Genomic DNA, 19,968 nt, shown 5'->3' on the forward strand with positions numbered 1-19,968 from the left:
TATTCTTATTTCTCTTTTATTAGAATTTATAATCTTTTCAGAAAATTGGGGATTCTTATTTCATAATGAGGCATGATTCCCCGAGATCGATTGAAAATTGAGCTTAAATCTAATTGGTATCACGGTTAATTATAGTTTCCAGGCGAATAAGTATCGAATTTTAGGATCTGTGGATAGCCTTGTCAATTCTTGTGATCTAGACTTTCGATCTACTTTCGGATTAATTTTTTTCTTTTAATTTGAAGATTTTGCTTCTTAGTTTTGGTATAAATTTTTCATGTGTTGCCAAAGGTCTGCCAGTTGATGATTCTCAAAAATTTGGTCCTTTTTTTTATCTCTTATCTTCCATGGATATTGGACTTGATTGTTTCATTTCACTATGGTGTCTTTATATTACACATTATACTTCTGTTTCAGTATGACAGTTACAACTTGACATATCAAATAGCAGTAACCATTAGAAAGATTATTAAGTTTTCTGTCAAAGGATTTTGTTTTGCTACATTAGGAGTCTAAGTTCCATAATTATCGTTGTATTATCAATGTACCAGTATATTTTTAATGCTAGAAACTAAAAAGGGCTGCAACAATATCTCGAAAGCCAAACGATCATCATCAGTCGTACCCTTGTTAATTGGTGTGACCATGGTAGACAAATTCCACGGAAGAGTATATAATTTCTTTTTCTGGACTTGCTGAGAACAATCAACCATTAGTTTACTACTTTTCTTCTTGGGAGAATTAGCTACTCTCTCAACGTTCAAGCTCATTTTCTTCGTCTGGTGTATACTTAATTTGAACTTTTAATTTACTGTTTAAGAAAATGGAGAAATGTTGTTGAATAATTTGTTATGCAGCTATAAAAACGGTTGCATAACCTGTTATGCATATACAAAAATTGTTGCATAACTTGTTATGCAGTCCAGAAAACGGTTGCATAATACGTTATGCAACAAGTTTTTTGTTATTATTGAAACCAGCAAAAACAAAGGATGCATAACTTGTCATGCACCTACAACAATATCTAGATAACATGTTATGCAGTCGTGAAAATGGATGCATAACCTGTTATGCATCCGAAAAATGACTGCGTAATGCATTATGCATCGAGAAAATTGTTGCATAATCTTTTATGCATCGAGAAAATAGATGCATAACCTGATATGCATCCGTAAATATGGGATGCATACTGCATTATGCATCAATTTTTTTATGGACGCTCTAAAATCAACCAAAACAATGGTTACATAACTTGTTATAGATGCATAACTTTCTTATCCAAATACATAACAAATGGTTGCATAATTCGTTATGCGTCTGCAGAATGTGTTATGCATCTTTTTTGGTGGCTGCATAATAGTTAAGTATCAAGTTTTCGAAAATTTTGCCTAAAATAATGATCACCTCCGATTTTTTTCGTGAAAAACAAAAATTTGATATTCTTGTTTGTACTCGTTGCGTAGCTCTCTTAAAAAGATTTCCAACGATATAAAATTTGTAAAATTCCAAGGTGCGGATTTTTAGATATGTTATATCCAAGTTGCGTTGCCAATTATACCTCTGATGCATAACCCGTCATGCGGATGCGTAATCCGTCATGCGGATGCATAATACGTCATGTAACATTTTTAATAATTTCATATAATTATGGGTGTCACGGAAATAATATGGGTGTCACGGTACTTAAAATTAATTGTGGGCCTGACAATGAGAATATTATTTTTTCTTGGCCTGCGCCTAATTTTCCCTTAACGTAATCCCAAACTAGTTGGGCCTTAGACACTCTAGAGTATAGTCCTCTCCTTTCAAACCTATTTCTAGGAGGTCCTAATTCACAAAATTTAAAACTAGATGATCTTTCTTCTAAGAACGCGCAATTGGGGGATACGAGTTAATATCTCCAGCCAATAGTTCCCGCTCATGGGTGATTTTTGGATGTGAAAATACTAAAATACCCTTTAGTATTTTAACTTCTTTTCTTCTGCTCTTCTCATTCTCTTTTCCTTCTCTTCTCTTCTCCTTCGCTGCCGGCTCCTCTCTTTGATTTTGATTTTCTTCATCATCGATTTCAACACGATTTCAACATTGTATCAAAAATTTCTTTCGCGATTAATTTATTATATAAATAAACCTCCTTAAAAGAAACTTAATCATCAATTTGTTTTAAAAGAATTCGTGTATGTTAAGAATCAATAATTGTAGCTGTAAATTTTCAGTTTCAGTTAATACCGGCATTGTATTCATCATGTATTCATCATATCTTGTTCCGGCATTGTATTCATCATGAATACCACATCGATATCTACTGTCGGCATGGCTTTTAGGATGAATACCATGCCGATATCTTGTGCCGACATGGTTTTTAAGATGAATACCATGCCGATATCTTGATAGCTCAGAAAGTATGTTCCAAAATTTGTTTGTGCCGGCATGGTCGATTTCCAAGTATACCATGCCGATTTTAGGATAAAAACATACAGAAAATCTTGCATCATGTGCCGGCATGCTCGATAATGATATTGCTATGCCGGCAGTATACTTACAATTTCATAATTGGGGGATATTGTGTATCGGCATGGTGAAAGTATGAATACCATGCCGATTTGGTCCCTGCCGGCATAGTATTCATACTTTTACCATGCCGGCACTGAGTTTTTCAGGTGCAACAGAATTCAATGAAAAAAATCAAATTTCAATACATTAATACCTATATATGATTAATTGGAGCACTTATATGTTCAGCTTGTTTACTTTCCTGGTTTGGTTCTTCACCTAAACCTTCTTGATCATAAATATCTTGATTTGATGTTGTTGCATCAACAAATTCAATGATAATGATTTATTCTAATGATTATCAAACTAATCTATTAACTTAACTAATTATATTTAACCACTAAACATGATTAGTAAGGGGTAGATTAAAAATTATATAATTTATCCGGATAGGGTGTGACCTTGATTTACTATTTAAATCTTGTTTTTGTCTTTTCCTTGTATCCACCGATTAATAAAAGTATCCCCCAATTGCGCGTTCTCTTCTAACGCTTCAGTCCAAATCAACATGTTAATATCGAAAACACCCATCATGGAAACGTGATCCCATATTACTTCTCTACAGTTCAAGTTCATTCTCTTTTCAACTACATTGAAACATCTCTCTGGGAAAAGCGAATATTAAGAAATCTTTCTCACTATCAAATAAGTTAAATATGAGAATTAAAGAAACATTCATTCAAGTTGATTCAACTTAAGAAAACTTAAATCATCATCATCATTACTTCTTTTTGGAGATTAAGTCGAAATCGTGGAAAAATGTTGGCGAGATTCGATTTCGGCAAATCAGTTTGAACTTTTCATCATTGAAAGCGATTTAAAATATAAGTTTAATATATTCTTATCATCTAATTTAATTGCAATTGTTGATTTATTGATTCCAGAAAAATAATTGTAGTTTGGAAAACTTAATTCTTCGATCAATTAAAAAAAATTATTTAACGCATCATGATTAAAGTGTAGAACAATAATCACCTCATATTGATAGTGGTTTTGAGATAAGAATATCGACATAATATTCACAATTTTTTTTATAACTTATCTGGCTTCCAATCTGTGATTCCGATCCAAAATTGAATTTCAGATTTGAGATAAGTGCATCTTAATCTTTATTACCTATCAAAATTAATCTTAATTTTAGTTTTCACTCAAGTTTTAATTTCAGCTTCTTCACCTTCCGGTTCAACCACGGTCTCCCCAATAGCAGATAAACTATGCTTAAGCGTTCTAAAATGTAGATTATAGAGTGTTGACCTGTTCTTTAGGTTAGTGGGGTAGGTTTAGCATGGAAGTATCCATGAAATTTTTTGTTGATTGAGTTAATTCACTATGACAAGGATTTCAGAGGTTGATGGTTTAAATCCATCTGAGTTTCCATGTTATGCTTATTCAATATATATGGATAGTGTTATTGGTGCTTAAGTAGACAACTCAAGTTTTATGTGTGTACAAACTGATGCACCTTGTCTTGTCTAATGAATATATGGTCGTTTTTCTAGGTAAGGATGTTGGATTTTCTGGATTTTATGATGCTTACATAGTTGTACACCATTGTGTTGTCTCAGTGATATATGATGCTTTATGCATGGGTATGGATTTGGTTAGGTTTTTGTAGATGTGTAAATAGTTGTACACCATTGCCTTGTATCATGAATATATTGCTTGTTTTATGGGTATGGATGTTGGATTTTCAGGATTTTCTAGATATGTACACCTTTGTCCTGTCTCATTGACATATGACATGATTTACAGGTAGGATGTTGGATTTGCTAGATTTTTATAGATGTTTACGTAATTGTACACCATTGTCTTTTCGCAAGAGTATACATGTTTTGTTAGTATGAAATGTTGGATTTTCTGAATTTTTGTAGATGTGTATATAGTTGTACACCATTGTCCTATCTCATAGATATATGCCTTGTTTTATGGGTATGGATGTTAGATGTGTACATAATTGTGTATCAGTGAAATTCCTATGAACTGAATCTATTTGTGGGTATGAATGGTCGGTTTGTTCCATGTATTTTAGGTGTGTACATATTGGTGCACCAATGTATTTTTCATGAAAAAATATGTTTGTGCGGGATTATGAATGTACCGATTTTATAAATGTGTACGAAATGGTGCAATATGAAAAAATAACTACAAAAGCTTTTGAAAATTTTGTGCATGTATACTATTTTGTACACATGAGATAATGACTAAAAAAGTAAAAATTTCTTAAAAAACGAAATTATAGGTATTCTTTTTTGTAGATCTTAAAGAAAAGATTCACAAATATATAAAGTTTACGAATCTACACAAAGCTTGTAAAAGCTGAAAAAAGAGAGTATCTCAACTGATTAAACAGAACAATGGAATGGTAACCATTTCAAAACCGCCAAACCCAAAATACCGCGTGGTATGGGAAGGTTGTGCCTTCTTGGGAGGCGCCGAGGCGGTACTCCCAAATTAATCCCATGAAACCGAGTAATCAATCATGCATAAGAAGCGGTTTTGTAGTGGTTTAAATGGGACGATCTGTTAATCTTTTTTGTAAACAAAATGTAAACAAAATAAACCTGAATGATTAATTGATGAAATAGAAATTTGACATTCTACCAATCCTGCGATAAGATCTGTAAGGTGTCCTTGTATCCACACATTCCATGAGTTACAAGTACATTAGAACTGGTAAAGTTCAAATGATGCCATCTCTTTTGTGTACATAACTAGACAATTTAACTTTGGAGGGTGATGGGCGGGTCTACGATCAACATGGACACGAGACGTCATAATTCAATAAAAGTGCAACAGTGCACCCAAAATAGATACAGTTATATTAGTAAAAGCAGAAATGTATGCTTGCTGGTTGTGGTGGGTGATTCACAACCACCATACATGGTTGTGTCACAAGAATCACACAACTCCCGCAGCTCATGGAGTTGTAGCTTTCTTTCTTTCTCTCTCGAATCAATCATATCCGTAGGACCGGAGAGGAGAAAAATTTAGAAATCACTAAATATATTGATTTTACTTGTTGATAGAACTTGGCATTTCAACGGTGGAAACTTACGCAACAACGATTCGTATGTTTGGATTCTTCTTTGTTTCACTTTCAATATGAATGCAACCAAGACAAAATTCTCTTTTACTTCCGTGACCATGAGACAAAATTCTCTTTTAATTGCTTATCATAATTAGCAACATGAAAGCAACTTCCTATCAAACTGAAACATCAGTTCATGTGTAAATAAATTTAGATCTAAATAAGCAATTAACTCATGCATAGTGACATGACTTCAAAAGAGAGAATCATCACTAATGTTCGACGCATATGCTTACTCTGAACGAGCTAACGTGCACGTACACTATTGAAGTCTCGATCGGTCTATTGGATGACTATTCTTGTAATTAACATACTGTATATAGATATCATGTGGCTACTATTAAATGGACGCGAGAGTTTTGGTTCGTCACAAGATTTGGTAACGCTGATATTACAAATATAAATACGAGGCTCCAGCGTCTTCAACTTATAGCGACTACCACTAGATAGGCTTTCAATGGGCAATAAAGTGAAACAGTCATTCCTTTCGGAAACAGTAGACTAGAATAGGCTATCAGCTTCGGCATTTTTATAACCTGGGTACATTATGTATTTTCAGCTTTTACATAATGTAAATACATATTGTATATGATATCAAACATCTTCCTTTTTACCTTCATTATTGACTATTGGAATGCTTTTTGCCTTGGTAATTCCTAGCACACCAGGTAAAATCTCATTGCTGAAACAACGCAATCTGCCAGCCTCAGAAATGGTCAGATTTGTTTGAAAGTGTTGGGTAAATCAAAAGTTGATCGATCGATCGGGATTGATATGATAGATGCCATACTTAGCTGAGCTGTGGATTAATTTGTCTTCTGATCATCAATGAATTGCCCTTTGATTGAAAAACATGAATAAACATATGACCCACAAGCAGTCAGTTAATTCAACTTCAATCTGCATCACACTGCATTACAGTCACTCGTTCTAAATTATTTAGATAGGTACTTTTTCTAAACTATTATGTTCGTATTCGTAATGGGGATGTAAGGTTCAGCAAGAGCCTAACTTTATCTACATAGCCATCTTTTCCTGCTCCTCAAAAATATCAAGGTGATTTGTGTTTACAAAACGAAGAAAAAAATGAAGAAAAAAAATGAAGAATTGATTTTCATGCCATGTAGAATTATGGAGATTGGAGAGCAAAATGTATGCTTAAAAATAGAACCTAGCTTTTTTTTTTCTTTTGATACTAAAAATAGAACCTTTGAAATTGCTCTAAATAGGGAACAAATTTTTAATTAATGGAGGAATATCCCATAGGGAATGCCGTGAAAAAATCTGGGAACCATGTAATATAGTGACTAAACAATGTCTTATGTTAGAATCCAATTATTGGGGCTGTAGGGGTCTGGGATCTTGGGGGCTTAAAATACTAATTTGAACCAAAATGTGATAGAGAGACCTAATTTATATAAAAGTTCAAAATACCCTTAATCGTTTTAACTTATCACCCTTCCACCTTTCCATTAACTAATTAATTTAATTATTAAAAAAAAACGGAAAAATTAAAAGAAAAAAAACTGAAAGTCGTTAAAAGAAAGGGAAAAACCGTCGCCTCCCCTTCTTCTTGTTCATTTCTTCTTCTTCTTCTCATATTCTCCCTTTTCTTCTTCATTTGAAACGATTAGTCGTCGATTCAAAACAATTTCGTCGTCGATTAAATTCATTGTATAAAACCATGAAGCCAAAGGAAAAGCTAGGTCAATCTTCGTCGAATCCACCTCCTCTTGAAGCAGAGAAATCAACTTCATCAATTGAAGATGAAACTGAAGATCAAGAAGAAGTGGATGAAGGAGATGAACTAGCCGCCGAGACTCATGTTATGACTTCAATAAGGTATGAATTGAAAAACCCACTCTTTATTTAAGCGTTTTATTGATTATTCAGTTGGTTTCAAAAAATTTAGGTCTGAAAAACAATTTCTGAAACTGCTTACGGCTGGGAGTTCTAGTTTTCCTAGCCGTAAATAGGTCTTACGTTGGGGATCTCTAAGGATACCAAGCCGTAAATATATCTTACGGTTGGGAATTCTAAGAACTCTCGGTCGTAAATAATCGATGCGTATGAGATTCATAAATCCTATCAGCAACATGTTGTTTACGGCTAGGTATCCTAGCCATATACTCTTCTGTGTTCGAATATTTTCTTTTCAGCGGTAGTAAGTGTTTAGGTCTAGGTTTTTCCTATCCGTAATTTTGTTTCCAAACCGTATGTTTTATTTCCCAGCCGTTTATTATGTAACAACTAGGTTTTTCCTAGCCGTTTCTGTTACTGTGCTGAAACTTAAACCATCTGTATCTTTCACGTAAAGGTTTTCCTATCCGTAATTTGAGTAACCAAGCCACAATTTAAGTTTTCGAGCCGTTATTGGTTTTACGTCTAGGTCGATGACTAAATATCCCATCCGTAATTGTTTTTGCGTCTTGCACTGTTAATTTTTCCTAGCCGTTTTTCAGTGTCACGGCTTGGTTATGTCTAAATTTCCCAACCGTTTTTACTTATCTGCTTTTGGTTTTTGGTCTTGTTTGTCTTTGAACAGAGGAAAAGAAAAGAAGAAGAAAATATCACAATAAGTAAGACCTTGTAGTGACCCGACTCCGCAACCTCGTCACACAAAACATTGGGTGAAAACGCAAGAAATGCAAGTGGAGTTGTGACTGGTAGAGGAAGTGAAGGTGGAGGAAATGGAGTTGGAGATGGAGCTTCTTTAGGTAGTGAAGTTGTAGTTTACACAGGTGGAGGAAGTGAAGTTGGATTTGGTGGAGGAAGTTGTAGTTTACACAGGTGTACTTGTTGTTAATGGAGGAACTGAAGTTGGAGTTGGTGGAGGAAGTGAAGGTGTACTTGCTGTTACTGGAGGAATTGAAGTTGGAGTTGGCACTTCTACTGGTGCTGCTATTGATAAAGGTAAATATGTAGTTAAGGAGGATAAGAGGGAAAAGAACAAGTATGCACCAAAAGAAACGGAAAGAAAAATCATTGATTCTATGGTGTTTTTACCTCCCAAGAAGAATGGGAGACCTTGGGGTGAGCCAAAAGATAGATCCGTCTTGTTTGGTTACCAGTCATCATGGGCTGCTAGGGTCTGTTCCGCAAAGGTAATAAATCAAACTTAATATATGTTATTTTCATTTTATTAAGGATATTTAAGTGGAACAACCAAAATTTTATATTCTTTGTAGTTTCCCGATAAAACGGTCCCTAAATTAAAGCACCAACAAGGAAGGTTTTGGGAGTTCGAGAAAGAGCATCCAGATGTGGTAGCTTTGGTAAAAGCTTCGGGGTTATGGTCTGGAATCGAGGCTTTGCAGAACACCTATGATGTTATGACAATTTGTGGTTTTAGAGAAAGATTCTTTCCCGAAACCATGATTTTTCTTCTTTGCAATATTAAATATATTAGCAGTCATGCGAGATAGTACCATATAAATGGAATGGTAATGCTTTGAGTAAATAGAATGGTCCAGTCTTCACATACCTCTTTGTCGATGAAGTTTTCTAAATGTCTTTGTTTGATATTCAATCTTCAAGGATAATTTTGTGATGTCTAATACTCAACTACCATACTTTAATCCTAGTCCGAGACTTGACTTAAGTAGACTAGAAATCAAGATATAGTTTTGTACATCGATCTAATATTCAGAACAACCTTGAGATAACAAAAATTGCGAGTTCGACCGAGCATTTATCTAACAGTATGTACCTAAACTGTTATAAGAAACGAATTCCAACAAGAACAGGTCTTGTAATCTTTCTTTCAAGATACGAATTCTCAAGAATAAATTTTGTAGGTTCTACACAGTTTCTTAGGCTTAAAAATTGTCTAAGTTGTTTAACATGTGCTAGTTGTGATATTTTATCATAAAGATAAACAATATAATACGAAAAATAAATAACACAATATACAAGAAATTTTGGTAACGAGGAAAACTGCAATTTGTAAAAAAAAAAAAAAAACGGGACCTAGTCCATAACTTGAACACATTGTATTAAGCCTTTACAGACACTATCATAGTTACTATCAGACTTCCAAATGGAATGTAGTACACCTATCGAACCTACGATCAGCTTCAATTGTACTTATTTACGTCTCTTGGATCTCGAAAGACCCTACACAACATAATTACCCTAGATGACGTACGTCCTTTACATGATTAGGAGTAACTTCAACCCACTAAATAGAAAGCTTATTCAATTTTATTCAAAAACATATTCAGTCAAGGTAGTGGAAATCTATATGCTTATGAAAGATCTTCAAGAAAAAGAAGATATCAAGAAAAAGAAGATATCAAGAAAAAGAAGATATCAAGAAAAATTAGGACAACTTACTCTCTTCAAAAGTTATATATAGAGATGCATAATCGATTTTACCTCACAAGAACAGTCTAAAAAATCAAACCAGAAGTGATTTAGATATCTATATATTGGATCTCGCAAGACCCTACACAGCATAATTCCCCAAGATGACGTACGTCCTTTACAGGATTAGGAGTAACTTCAACCCACTAAATAGAAAGCTTATTCGATTTTATTCAAAAACATATTCAGTCAAGGTAGTGGAAATCTATTTGCTTATGAGAGATCTTCAAGAAAAAGAAGATATCAAGCAAACTCAACAATTAGGACAACTTACTCTCTTCAAAAGTTATATATAGAGATGCATAATCAATTTTACCTCACAAGAAAAATCTAAAAAATCAAACCAGAAGTGATTTAGATATCTATATATCTTGTGGAATCACAAAGTCTAGGAGGACGAGTACTTTGTGATTTATATTTATCTTGTTCCTGATTTATAGTTCGGAAACTAAAAGATCAGAAAGAAAAAGATCTGAATAACAAAGAACTATCAGGTAACACATAATATGATTGGGTTGCTCCCGTTCGGTGAGATGACTATCACTCCGGATGATGCAAAAAAAATCACCGGTGTTGCTTTGGAAGGAAAGGTTGTGTTTGAGGGTTTCAACAATTCTATTCCTTTTGATGAGCTTTGTGTCTTGGCGAAAGACTGTCTTGGGTGGGGAAAAGATGAAAAGGAAGAAGAGTTTGAGATAGGTGGCGGAGCCGTTCCTAGAGCTAAAAGGGGATTTAGTCTATCGGGTGAACGTCGTGAAACAGTTAATATGACAAGGAAGATTAATATGGTTCGTCTGAGGGAGAAGTTTGAGGATTCTGACCGCAAGACTGCTAGTGGAAGGTGGTGATAGACGCAGAAAGAGCTAGACATACAACTATAACTTACTTTTTGCACGTTGTTAGGACCGCATTTTTTCCCGATTTCTCAGGAAATAAGGTAAATGATTGTTATTTTTAGTGGTTGAAGACTCTCAGTCTCGATATGGAAACAAACAAGGTACCTAGGTACTCGTGGGGAACCTCCCTCCTTGCTAGTGTGATGGATAATCTTTGCAAAGCTTCTAGGTGGAACGAAACACAAATTACAGGATGTGTTGCTCTTATCCAGATATCTTTTTGTTTAATATAACAAATGTTTATTTATTTTACTTTTATATATTGGTTTGTGTGTAATATCTTATTTATAATTATTATTTTTTCCCGTAGTCATGGGCTTACGACCATTTTAAATGCTTGAGGCCTTCTCGGGATACAAAATGGTCTCTAGAGAAACCTACAAGAGGAAGATATCCCTTTGGAGGGACCCAACACAAGGCTAAAGAGACGAAAATTGTCGAAATGAGGAAAAGTTGGATGCTTTGAAAATCGATGATGTGGTTTTTGATCCATATTTGAAACTTGATGAGGATGGATAAGATGAAGTTGGTGATAGAGTATTTTCTAATATGACGACCTATGTGGGACCATTGTTTCATTCAACTGGGTTCGTCATTTTAGATCCTCGTAGAACGTTCTGCCAAATTGGTATTGTCCAGAAAATTGTACCTGAAGACTCTCGTTTTAAACTGAGCGTAGGCAACTCCCAATTTAAGGACAAAGATGTCAGATTGACCTATGAACCAGCACCGTTCATCGAGCATTGGAATGGTCGTTCCAAGGAAGTAAACCAAATGAGTAGAAGAGCGCTTGAAGATTCTCATGGGACTTCAGAAGCGGATGCGAATTACATAGAATGGTATCAAGAGGGGGCTCATCCTTATGTGGAAAATTTTGGATCCGGAAGCACAGAGACATTTCAAGAAGGCAGAGAGTTCAAAATCAAGGATATCAATGAATGAAGAAGATGATAAGGAGAAGATGGTGGTATGTATACTACTAATATGTTTGTATATGTTATTTTTTTAATTAATGAATGAAGAAGATGATAAGGAGAAGATGGTGGAATGTATACTACTAATTATGTTTGTCTATGTTATTTTTTTTTAATTATTTTATGAATAATTACAGTATGATATGAAAAAATTGGTTGAACGAGTTAATTGGGTGGTCAAGGACATGACCCGCATGAACAAAGATTACTCTGGAATCGAGTTAAAGGCATAATAATCTCTGAGAAAGGAGCTCTATATGCTTATGAAGAGGACCGATCAAGGAGAGGTAAGAGGGATAGGTCTCCTTGTTCTAGCGACAACTCGGATACTCCCTCCACTGAGCAAGTTCAATCAAAGCAAGGAAAAGGTGGTCGAGGCGGTCGAGGTGGAGGAAAAAAAGGTGGCCGTTGTCGAGGTGAAAAAGGTGGTCGTGCTGGAACAAGTCCTCGAGGTGGACGTGGTGGAGGTAAAAGGACTCCAATTCAAGGTGGCAGTGGAAGAGGTAAAAATGGTATAGTTGTACAACAAGTTGTGGAACATGAGACAGAGGACGACGATTTGGACTCGTTTTTGCGCTCGAATCGGAGGAGGAATCAAATGAATGATTATTTACTCTCTTTTTAGTATTTTACTTCATGGATTTTTTATTATCTAAGACTTTGACTATTTACTATTTTCGTTGTTTGGTTATGGATTTGGATGGATGAGTTTTTATAACTTTGCATGTATAAATGAATGTTCGTATTTCCATTTGTCTAATCTAAGAACAATGAGGAAAAAATCAACATTATTGAATTTTTTGTGCAAATTCGGCTAGCTGGATGCTTCACATAACCTAGCCGTAAATGCATATAATTGTTGTCAAATAAAATTGCACAGTTTTTCGGTTAGAAACTCCCGGCCGTTAACCAGAAAACGGTTAGGAAAAGCATCCGTAAAATATTTAAGGTTAGGAAATACCTAGCCGTATATTACTCTGGTCTCCAAAAAAAAAATGACTAGTGGTTACGGCTACATATCCAGGTCGTGTATCATCTTTACGGTTAGGACTCCAAACCGTAATTCTGACATAAATTTGCAACTCAAGTTTACGTCTTGGTCGACCTTTCAAGTTCCTGACTGTAATGTCATAACGGTTAGGAACTCCATCCATAATTTATTTACGGTTGGAAATTACCTAGCCATATATTACTCTGATAACCCAAAAATAAAATGGCTCCTGGTTACGACTACATATCCAGACCATAATTCTGACAGAATGTAACAACTCTTATTTACGACCAGAAATACTATCCGTAAATCTGACGCACCACAAACCCTGCAGGTTTATAGTGAACTACGGCTGGGTTGACTTTTCGATTTCCTAGCCGTAAACACCTATAATTTCCTTTTGTACCACATCATATCGGCTATTTTTTTGAATTTTAAAAAATAGATCTGTTTGAAGACTGATCTATCGAAGGTTCTAGCAGTTCAACCACTTATTTAAACTTGAAATAACTCCGCCTCCATATAACCACTCATTCCAAATCAAAATTACACCTTCTACTTCAATAATCTCCACCGAAACTCCTACAAACTCAATGCAACGCACTCAAAAGATAAACTCAACTTTACTTTAGAAGAAGACTTATCTCTTTGCAAAACTTTTGTACTATGCTATCTAAAGAGGGGAGAAGAACGAACGAAAGGTGGTTTACCAAGTCAATCGTATTGGAGTAAGATTTTTGAAATTTTTTGTAGTGAAACAGGTAACACTAACAACCGCGATGGGGTTGAACTGTATCTTCGATTTTCAGGCATACGCAAAAAAAGTGGAAGAATATATGGCTTTACTTCGTATGTGCAAGTAACTTTGACTTAGAGGTGAGACTGATGGAGATGTCGTAGCTCAAGCTAAGAAGGAATTGAGAAAATGGAAAGGTTATAATTTCTACTTCGAAGCTCAATTCGCCATCATCAAAGACTTCTTGATACATCGAAAGGGATGTCATTAAAACCAACTTTGTAATGGGTTTTCTTGTGGTCTAGTTAATAAAAGTATTACTAATTTTCAATCGGAGTATGTATTCATGTTGAAACTCAAAATTTCTCAACTTACATATTCATTTACGGACGGGAAAAATATGTTATCCCATCCGTAATACAGACTCAGGAGATTCTGGGAAGAATAACGGCCAGAAGTTCTTCACTCCTCATCCGTTTTTTGTGTTCATGACTGGGAATTCCTCATATCCAAACCATAATTACATATTTACGGCTGGTTCGACACAATTTCCCAGCCGTAACAGGTAAAATTTTCAGATTCTGCTTTGATTTTTAACGGATTTGAATCGATAAAATTGATATTGGGAGTTGAGTATAAGGTTATCCCGAGTTTTGTGACGAAGGGTTTCATCATTTTTCTTCAAATTTTATCAAACTAATTTCACCAAAATCACATTTTTTCCTTCTCCAAAATCAAAATCAAAATCAAGTTTTGATTTCCAAAAGTTTAATCATTTAATTAGTCTAATCCATTCATTAATACTAATTAGTTAGCTTAATTAATTAGCACTAATCAAATTAAGGGTAGTTAGGTATTACATAAAAACCAGAATAAGGAGTTTTATGGATTATTATTTCATGACCCTATAGAACCCCAAAAACCACAGCCGTTTAATGCCCCAATAATAAGATTCTTATGGTATATGCTAAATTATGTATTATGTTATATAATAAATTATATATGTACGTGTCAATTGAAACAACAAACAAGTTCTTGCAGAAAAGGAAAAAATAATCCTGTTCATGCCTGTGGTTGCAAGATTTGCACGTTGGTAGCTGCGTACGTAGTATCCAAATTAGCCGTGAACTACTCGACACATTTCAATTGAACTCTACTTGGTCACATGTTTGTTTTTTTGTTTGAATTTACTGTACGTACTTCTTGCTACCTAGATGCTATAAATACATCAAGTTATAAGAGATCATGTACTATAATGATCATAATAATACCAAATTTACATTTGTTGCATCATTTTTCAACTATGGAGGAAAGTTCTTCAATTGTATCTTCAGTAAAAGGTTTGAGAAAAGGAGCCTGGGCTGAAGAAGAAGATCTACTTCTTAGGAAATGTATCATAAAGTACGGTGAAGGAAAATGGCGTCAAGTTCCTATTAGAGCAGGTTAATTAATTACTTATATACGTCGAATATGTATACATATTAACGGTAGTAATTAAGTTTAATATTTCGAATATACATTTGTTAATAATTTTGCTAAATTCTTACAGGGCTAAATCGATGTCGAAAAAGCTGTAGATTGAGGTGGTTGAACTATCTACAACCAAACATCAAAAGAGGGGAGTTTCAACCAGATGAAGTGGATCTCATCATCAGGATGCATAAGCTTCTTGGCAACAGGCAAGTACATCAGTTGTTAAGCTAATTAGCTACATGTGTGGCAGCTCCTTTTAGCCATTATATCTAGATGTTTCTTTCGAACTAGCTAGCAACATGCAAGTTCATTTCTTGTAATTAGCACCCGAATTTGCTGACTTACTCATTCCTTCGAAACTTCTGGCTTTTCAAGAAATTATTAATACACGAATAGACTTCCCTGCATATCTGTCACCCATCACTTGTATAAGGTCAATAGTTGAGTCCCATACAGCATTAAAGAGGTGAGCATAAGACAAAATTATTAATAGCGTCTAGGAAAATAATTGAAGCATAAGACAAAATGGATATCTTTCGGGATATGTTTTACTGGTTTCTTCCAGTACCCTTGGTAGTGCCCCATACTGCATAGGTATGCAAATCATAATCTTGTAAAAGCTAACTGTCTGCAAAACTAGAAAATTAAAAGACCCAATTTGTATGAGACATGGGGAGTATTAATATTAATTCCCAAAAACATTATTTTCTAAGAAACAGTGATACGCTGATATGCAACAGATACCTAATTCCAATATATAATTCTGGATTTTGCAGATGGTCACTAATTGCTGGTAGACTTCCCGGAAGAACAGCAAATGATATCAAGAATTACTACAACACTCACTTGAAAAAAACTTGTTTATCTAAATCTAATGACAATATAGAGAAGGGAAAACAAGTTGTCACGACAAATAAATCAGGTCATGATAGTAACAGTCGTCGTGATGACGGCCAGGACCATGGTAACCAGAAGGTTCTAAAACGTAGGCGATCGTGTTCAAATATTAATACTACAGATCATATTGATGATAAGCATATGGTGACTCGAGTTTTAAAACCTCAAGCTCGAACCTTCAAGAAATCCCAGTGGAATGCGAATAAATTACCAACACCAACAGGGATGAATAATAACCAAATTACTACCACGACAACTAGATTTCCTAGTTATTCACAAGTCGTCAACAAAGATATTACAAAATGTTTGCCATTATTAGTCGACGATCAGGTCTCAAATGGTCAACAAATTCGTGATAATAGTACTCATTGGGTGAAAAATATATTGTTCGGTGAAACGGACGAAGAAGAAGAAGAAAATCCAATGCCGAAGAAGAAGAAGCTGAAAAAGAAGAAGAAACGAGTTACTTGTAATCATAATGCCTCAAAATTTGAAAGCAATACAACAAAAGGTGTCGAGGAAGGGATGACAACGAAGGATAAAAATGATGGCAGTAACGATGATCAACATGCTTACTACTGTAGTCCCGGTGACGGTAATGGGTGGTTAGAAGAAGGCGGTAGTGCTGGCGACACCAACAACTTCTGGGACAGTTATCTTGATGAAAATTTGTGGCCTATGTTAGAGGAAGAACAGGAGCAGTACTTAATGATGTAATTAAGAGTAATGTACGCAACGTGTATTAATTTTTTTCAGCAATTTGCTAGACGTAGTTTCCATGTATTAATTGAAGTAAAATTGATTATCATATTTTTTTGAGAGAAAATGTTGCTTTCATGTTTAATGCAGAGGTACTTGGGTCTCACGGAAACACAGTTGAAGATTTGTCCTGGTTTATTTATTTATGTATAGCGAGACAAAGAAGAATTGAAATGTGATCCTGTAGCTATAGTCGTATCAGTTTGTCTTTACCCTTAATCATTTCGTCTTCCGGACAAGTAACAAGTGAAAGATTTTTTTCAATGGACAGGGCCTTATACATGATTGACGATTCTGTTTTTTTAAGTAGAGTTATTAAATGTGACAACTTCGTGAATGTGATGGCTGCACGTAGTGGAAGAGGTGTCACACGAGATATCGTTAACGAAGGGGTCGTATTATTAGCTTAAAATTGGGTTGTCAAAATATTTTTTGACACGACTTTCCGACAAACCTGTAAATATCACGAGACAGATTTATGTACAAAATTGGAATATTTACCAATTACCATTGTTGAAATAATTAAGATACCTTTTTTCGTTTTTTTGTCGATCAGCAGGACTGATGCATATGGTTAGCACTACCGTTTACCGCAACTAAGAACAGCTTTAATTATTACTCCACTAGTGAGACATCTATTCGAGTAAAGAAAGTTAAACTACTTGTACCTAGAGGTGTAAAATCTGCCGGCCTGGCACAGCCCAGCCCACGAAGTTACGTGTTTAGCGTGCTGCGTGCTGTGCTGGGCTGTGCCAGAGATTCAGATGTGCTGTGCTAAATGGCGTGTCGTGCTGTGCTGTGCCAGAAAAATAAACGTGGTGTGTCGTGCTGTGCTGGGCTAGCACACTTATTTTATGTTTTCCAAAATAAATATTTTTATAATATTTTAGTTAGTACATGTATTATTATAGAAATAAATTAGCATAACGAAAATAAAATGTCAGAAATTGGCTAAAACTATAATTTTTTTTGTTAAATATGCATCAAATGTGATGTATTGTGTAGTATTTTACGCATGACGTGGCGTGCTTTCTTCGTGTATTGTGTTGTGTTGTGCCGCGTGCTGTGCTGTGTCGCTCTGACTATTTGTCTGGCACATCACAGCACATTAAACAAACGTGTTGTGCCCGTGCTGGGCCGGTTACGTGTTGTGCCGTGTTGTATTCGAATTTTAATGTGTTGTGATGTGCCATAAACGTGCTGGCCCGTCCCATTTTTTTCGTCTATGTTATCACACAAGAGTAAAACAATATATGGTTGATATAGCCTGGTGCTGGATTGGACATCTTTTGGTTTGTCGGTGAAAGGAAGGTAGTTTCAGAATTCATACAATCACCTGCAATTTGGTTGTTGTGGAATGACCAAACAAGAAAATTTCAGGGATAAATACATGTTAAAATAAATTATTATTTTTAAATTTAAATAAATTTTATGAACAAATGTAAATTAAGTTAAAATACTAACATTATGGAGTAATTTGCAGTTTTGGTGGTATACCTACTTCTGTGTTGGTAAACCAATTCTTAAAGACGATACCCATAGATTTCCAATCTTGGATATGTACTTCTCGACTAACTGGACGAAAGACACTGGCAGCGATGTCTCGGGTTCCAGATTTGTTCAGAGGTTTCAACATATGACTCGGAGCCACAAAAATGTTGTTGTTCACGCTTAGCTTGATTTTCTTGAGTATGTTGGTGATGATGTAGAACGTATTCTTGATCATTCTCTCCGTAGAGTTGTTTTTTACACTCCAGAACTGGGTATAGGGTTTTGGTACCTGGGAGAAAGATTGTTGTACCAGTTACAAGGTATATATGCAATTGCAATTAACCTGCCACCACAGATGCAAACCTCTGGATCAGATTTTGATCTGCTGATAATAATGCAGTGGGAGAGGTATGAACTAAATACAAAGACGAATATTGATGAAGCACGGTATGGCACCTGGTACAGATCGATTGTGAAGCCTGTAATTAGGACACACAACATGCACATCTATGGGTTTGATTTCAAAGGGTTATCACGCCTGGCTCATGATGCAAATATCGTTCCTAGCCAACCGCCTCCAAAAGAGCCATGCTTTATGACTTACCCCTCCACGGGTGCAAGTTCTTCATCATCTTCGTCAAATATGCTTGAAATTCGTTGTGGGATGCCAAGTATTACTTCACAAGATGAGCCAACCATGATCCCCATTGTTTCCCAAGCTATGGAACGTGATTATCCTTACTACAATGTGGATGAAAATAACGAATAGTTGAAGACACAACTTAACGATATGTATTGGTTGAATCGGAAAATAGGGGCTATACAGTTGAATAGGTGTCGCAAATGGCAGACAGATACAATGTTTGGATTGAGTCCAACTGTAAATGATGATGGGCGTTCACAGTTTACCGATTCCACCAGGAGCAACAAATCATGGCACGATAGTGATAATATAGTGGTGCGAGAAACACAATTACGATAGAGTACTTCACCACAAGTACAACACCGTACTTCACCACAAACTGTGCATGTATCTCTCCCTGAAAATACGAGGGTATCCAAATATACCTTAATCTAAAAACTTTTCCACCTATAAGTCCTTTCTCTAAAAGTGATTGTCTATAGACTGAGTCGAGACAATACAACAAATCCGTTCACACTTCATGTGATCGTCTATGGATACGAGATCGAGACAATACAACAACGAAGTATATTTACTTGATAAATGGTTCGGACTTAACCAAACACAATAGGATTACTATCAAGTAAATAGGAATTAACGTTTGTGTAATTTATTTTAAATTAAAATAACAACAATTATAATTGCGGAAAATAAAAGTAAATGACACAGCAAAAAACCCCCGGACCTTTTCCATAATTGAATACTCTCAGGATTAAGCCGCTATAAAAAATCAAACCAACTTCGTATAGTTGAGACCAAGCAACTAAACCTATAGTTCACCTAGTTCCGTCTGTATTCCCACACCTCCGACCTGTAATAAGTCACGTACTTGAAACAATTACTTTGGTTTGTATTCCAAACAGTAAAGGAACATGGTATCAATGCTTTTCAACCAAGTGATGTGAGTTTCGGCAAAAGGCTCTTCTGTTATCTCAATAAACTCATTTGTCAGGTCTTAGATTAGATCTATCAACAACTATACAAAGTAATTGTTAAGTTTGCAATCAATACTTTGAATCACAAAGAATGGTATTGATGTCGACTACAAACAATCAAATCCAAT

The 19,968-nt window shown here is 35.2% G+C and overlaps 1 protein-coding gene and 1 long non-coding RNA gene across 2 annotated transcripts; both read left to right on the forward strand.

The window, feature by feature from the left end:
* The first annotated feature begins 7,171 nt into the window (after positions 1-7,171).
* LOC113339762 lies at positions 7,172-9,187 on the forward strand. Its single transcript, XR_003355116.1, has 3 exons — positions 7,172-7,483; positions 8,187-8,745; positions 8,830-9,187. It is a non-coding gene; the product is annotated as an uncharacterized LOC113339762 (long non-coding RNA).
* Positions 9,188-14,565: 5,378 nt separating this feature from the next.
* Positions 14,566-16,924, forward strand: LOC113340253 (transcription factor MYB122-like). Its single transcript, XM_026585462.1, has 3 exons — positions 14,566-15,045; positions 15,153-15,282; positions 15,853-16,924. The coding sequence occupies exons 1-3, from the start codon at positions 14,769-14,771 to the stop codon at positions 16,688-16,690; spliced, it is 1,245 nt and encodes a 414-aa protein (XP_026441247.1). The 5' UTR covers positions 14,566-14,768; the 3' UTR covers positions 16,691-16,924.
* Positions 16,925-19,968: the final 3,044 nt, after the last annotated feature.

This window comes from Papaver somniferum, unplaced genomic scaffold, assembly GCF_003573695.1.
Source record: "Papaver somniferum cultivar HN1 unplaced genomic scaffold, ASM357369v1 unplaced-scaffold_21, whole genome shotgun sequence".
NCBI lineage: Eukaryota > Viridiplantae > Streptophyta > Magnoliopsida > Ranunculales > Papaveraceae > Papaver > Papaver somniferum.

What these genes read in the sequence shown, in the direction of transcription:
- LOC113340253 (XM_026585462.1), top strand. Translation starts at nt 14,769, where the DNA reads ATGTTTGTTTTTTTGTTTGAATTTACTGTACGTACTTCTTGCTACCTA. An exon ending in TCAAGTTCCTATTAGAGCAG is followed by an intron (nt 15,046 to 15,152) that starts GTTAATTAATTA and finishes AAATTCTTACAG; the next exon opens with GGCTAAATCGATGTCGAAAA. An exon ending in CATAAGCTTCTTGGCAACAG is followed by an intron (nt 15,283 to 15,852) that starts GCAAGTACATCA and finishes TGGATTTTGCAG; the next exon opens with ATGGTCACTAATTGCTGGTA.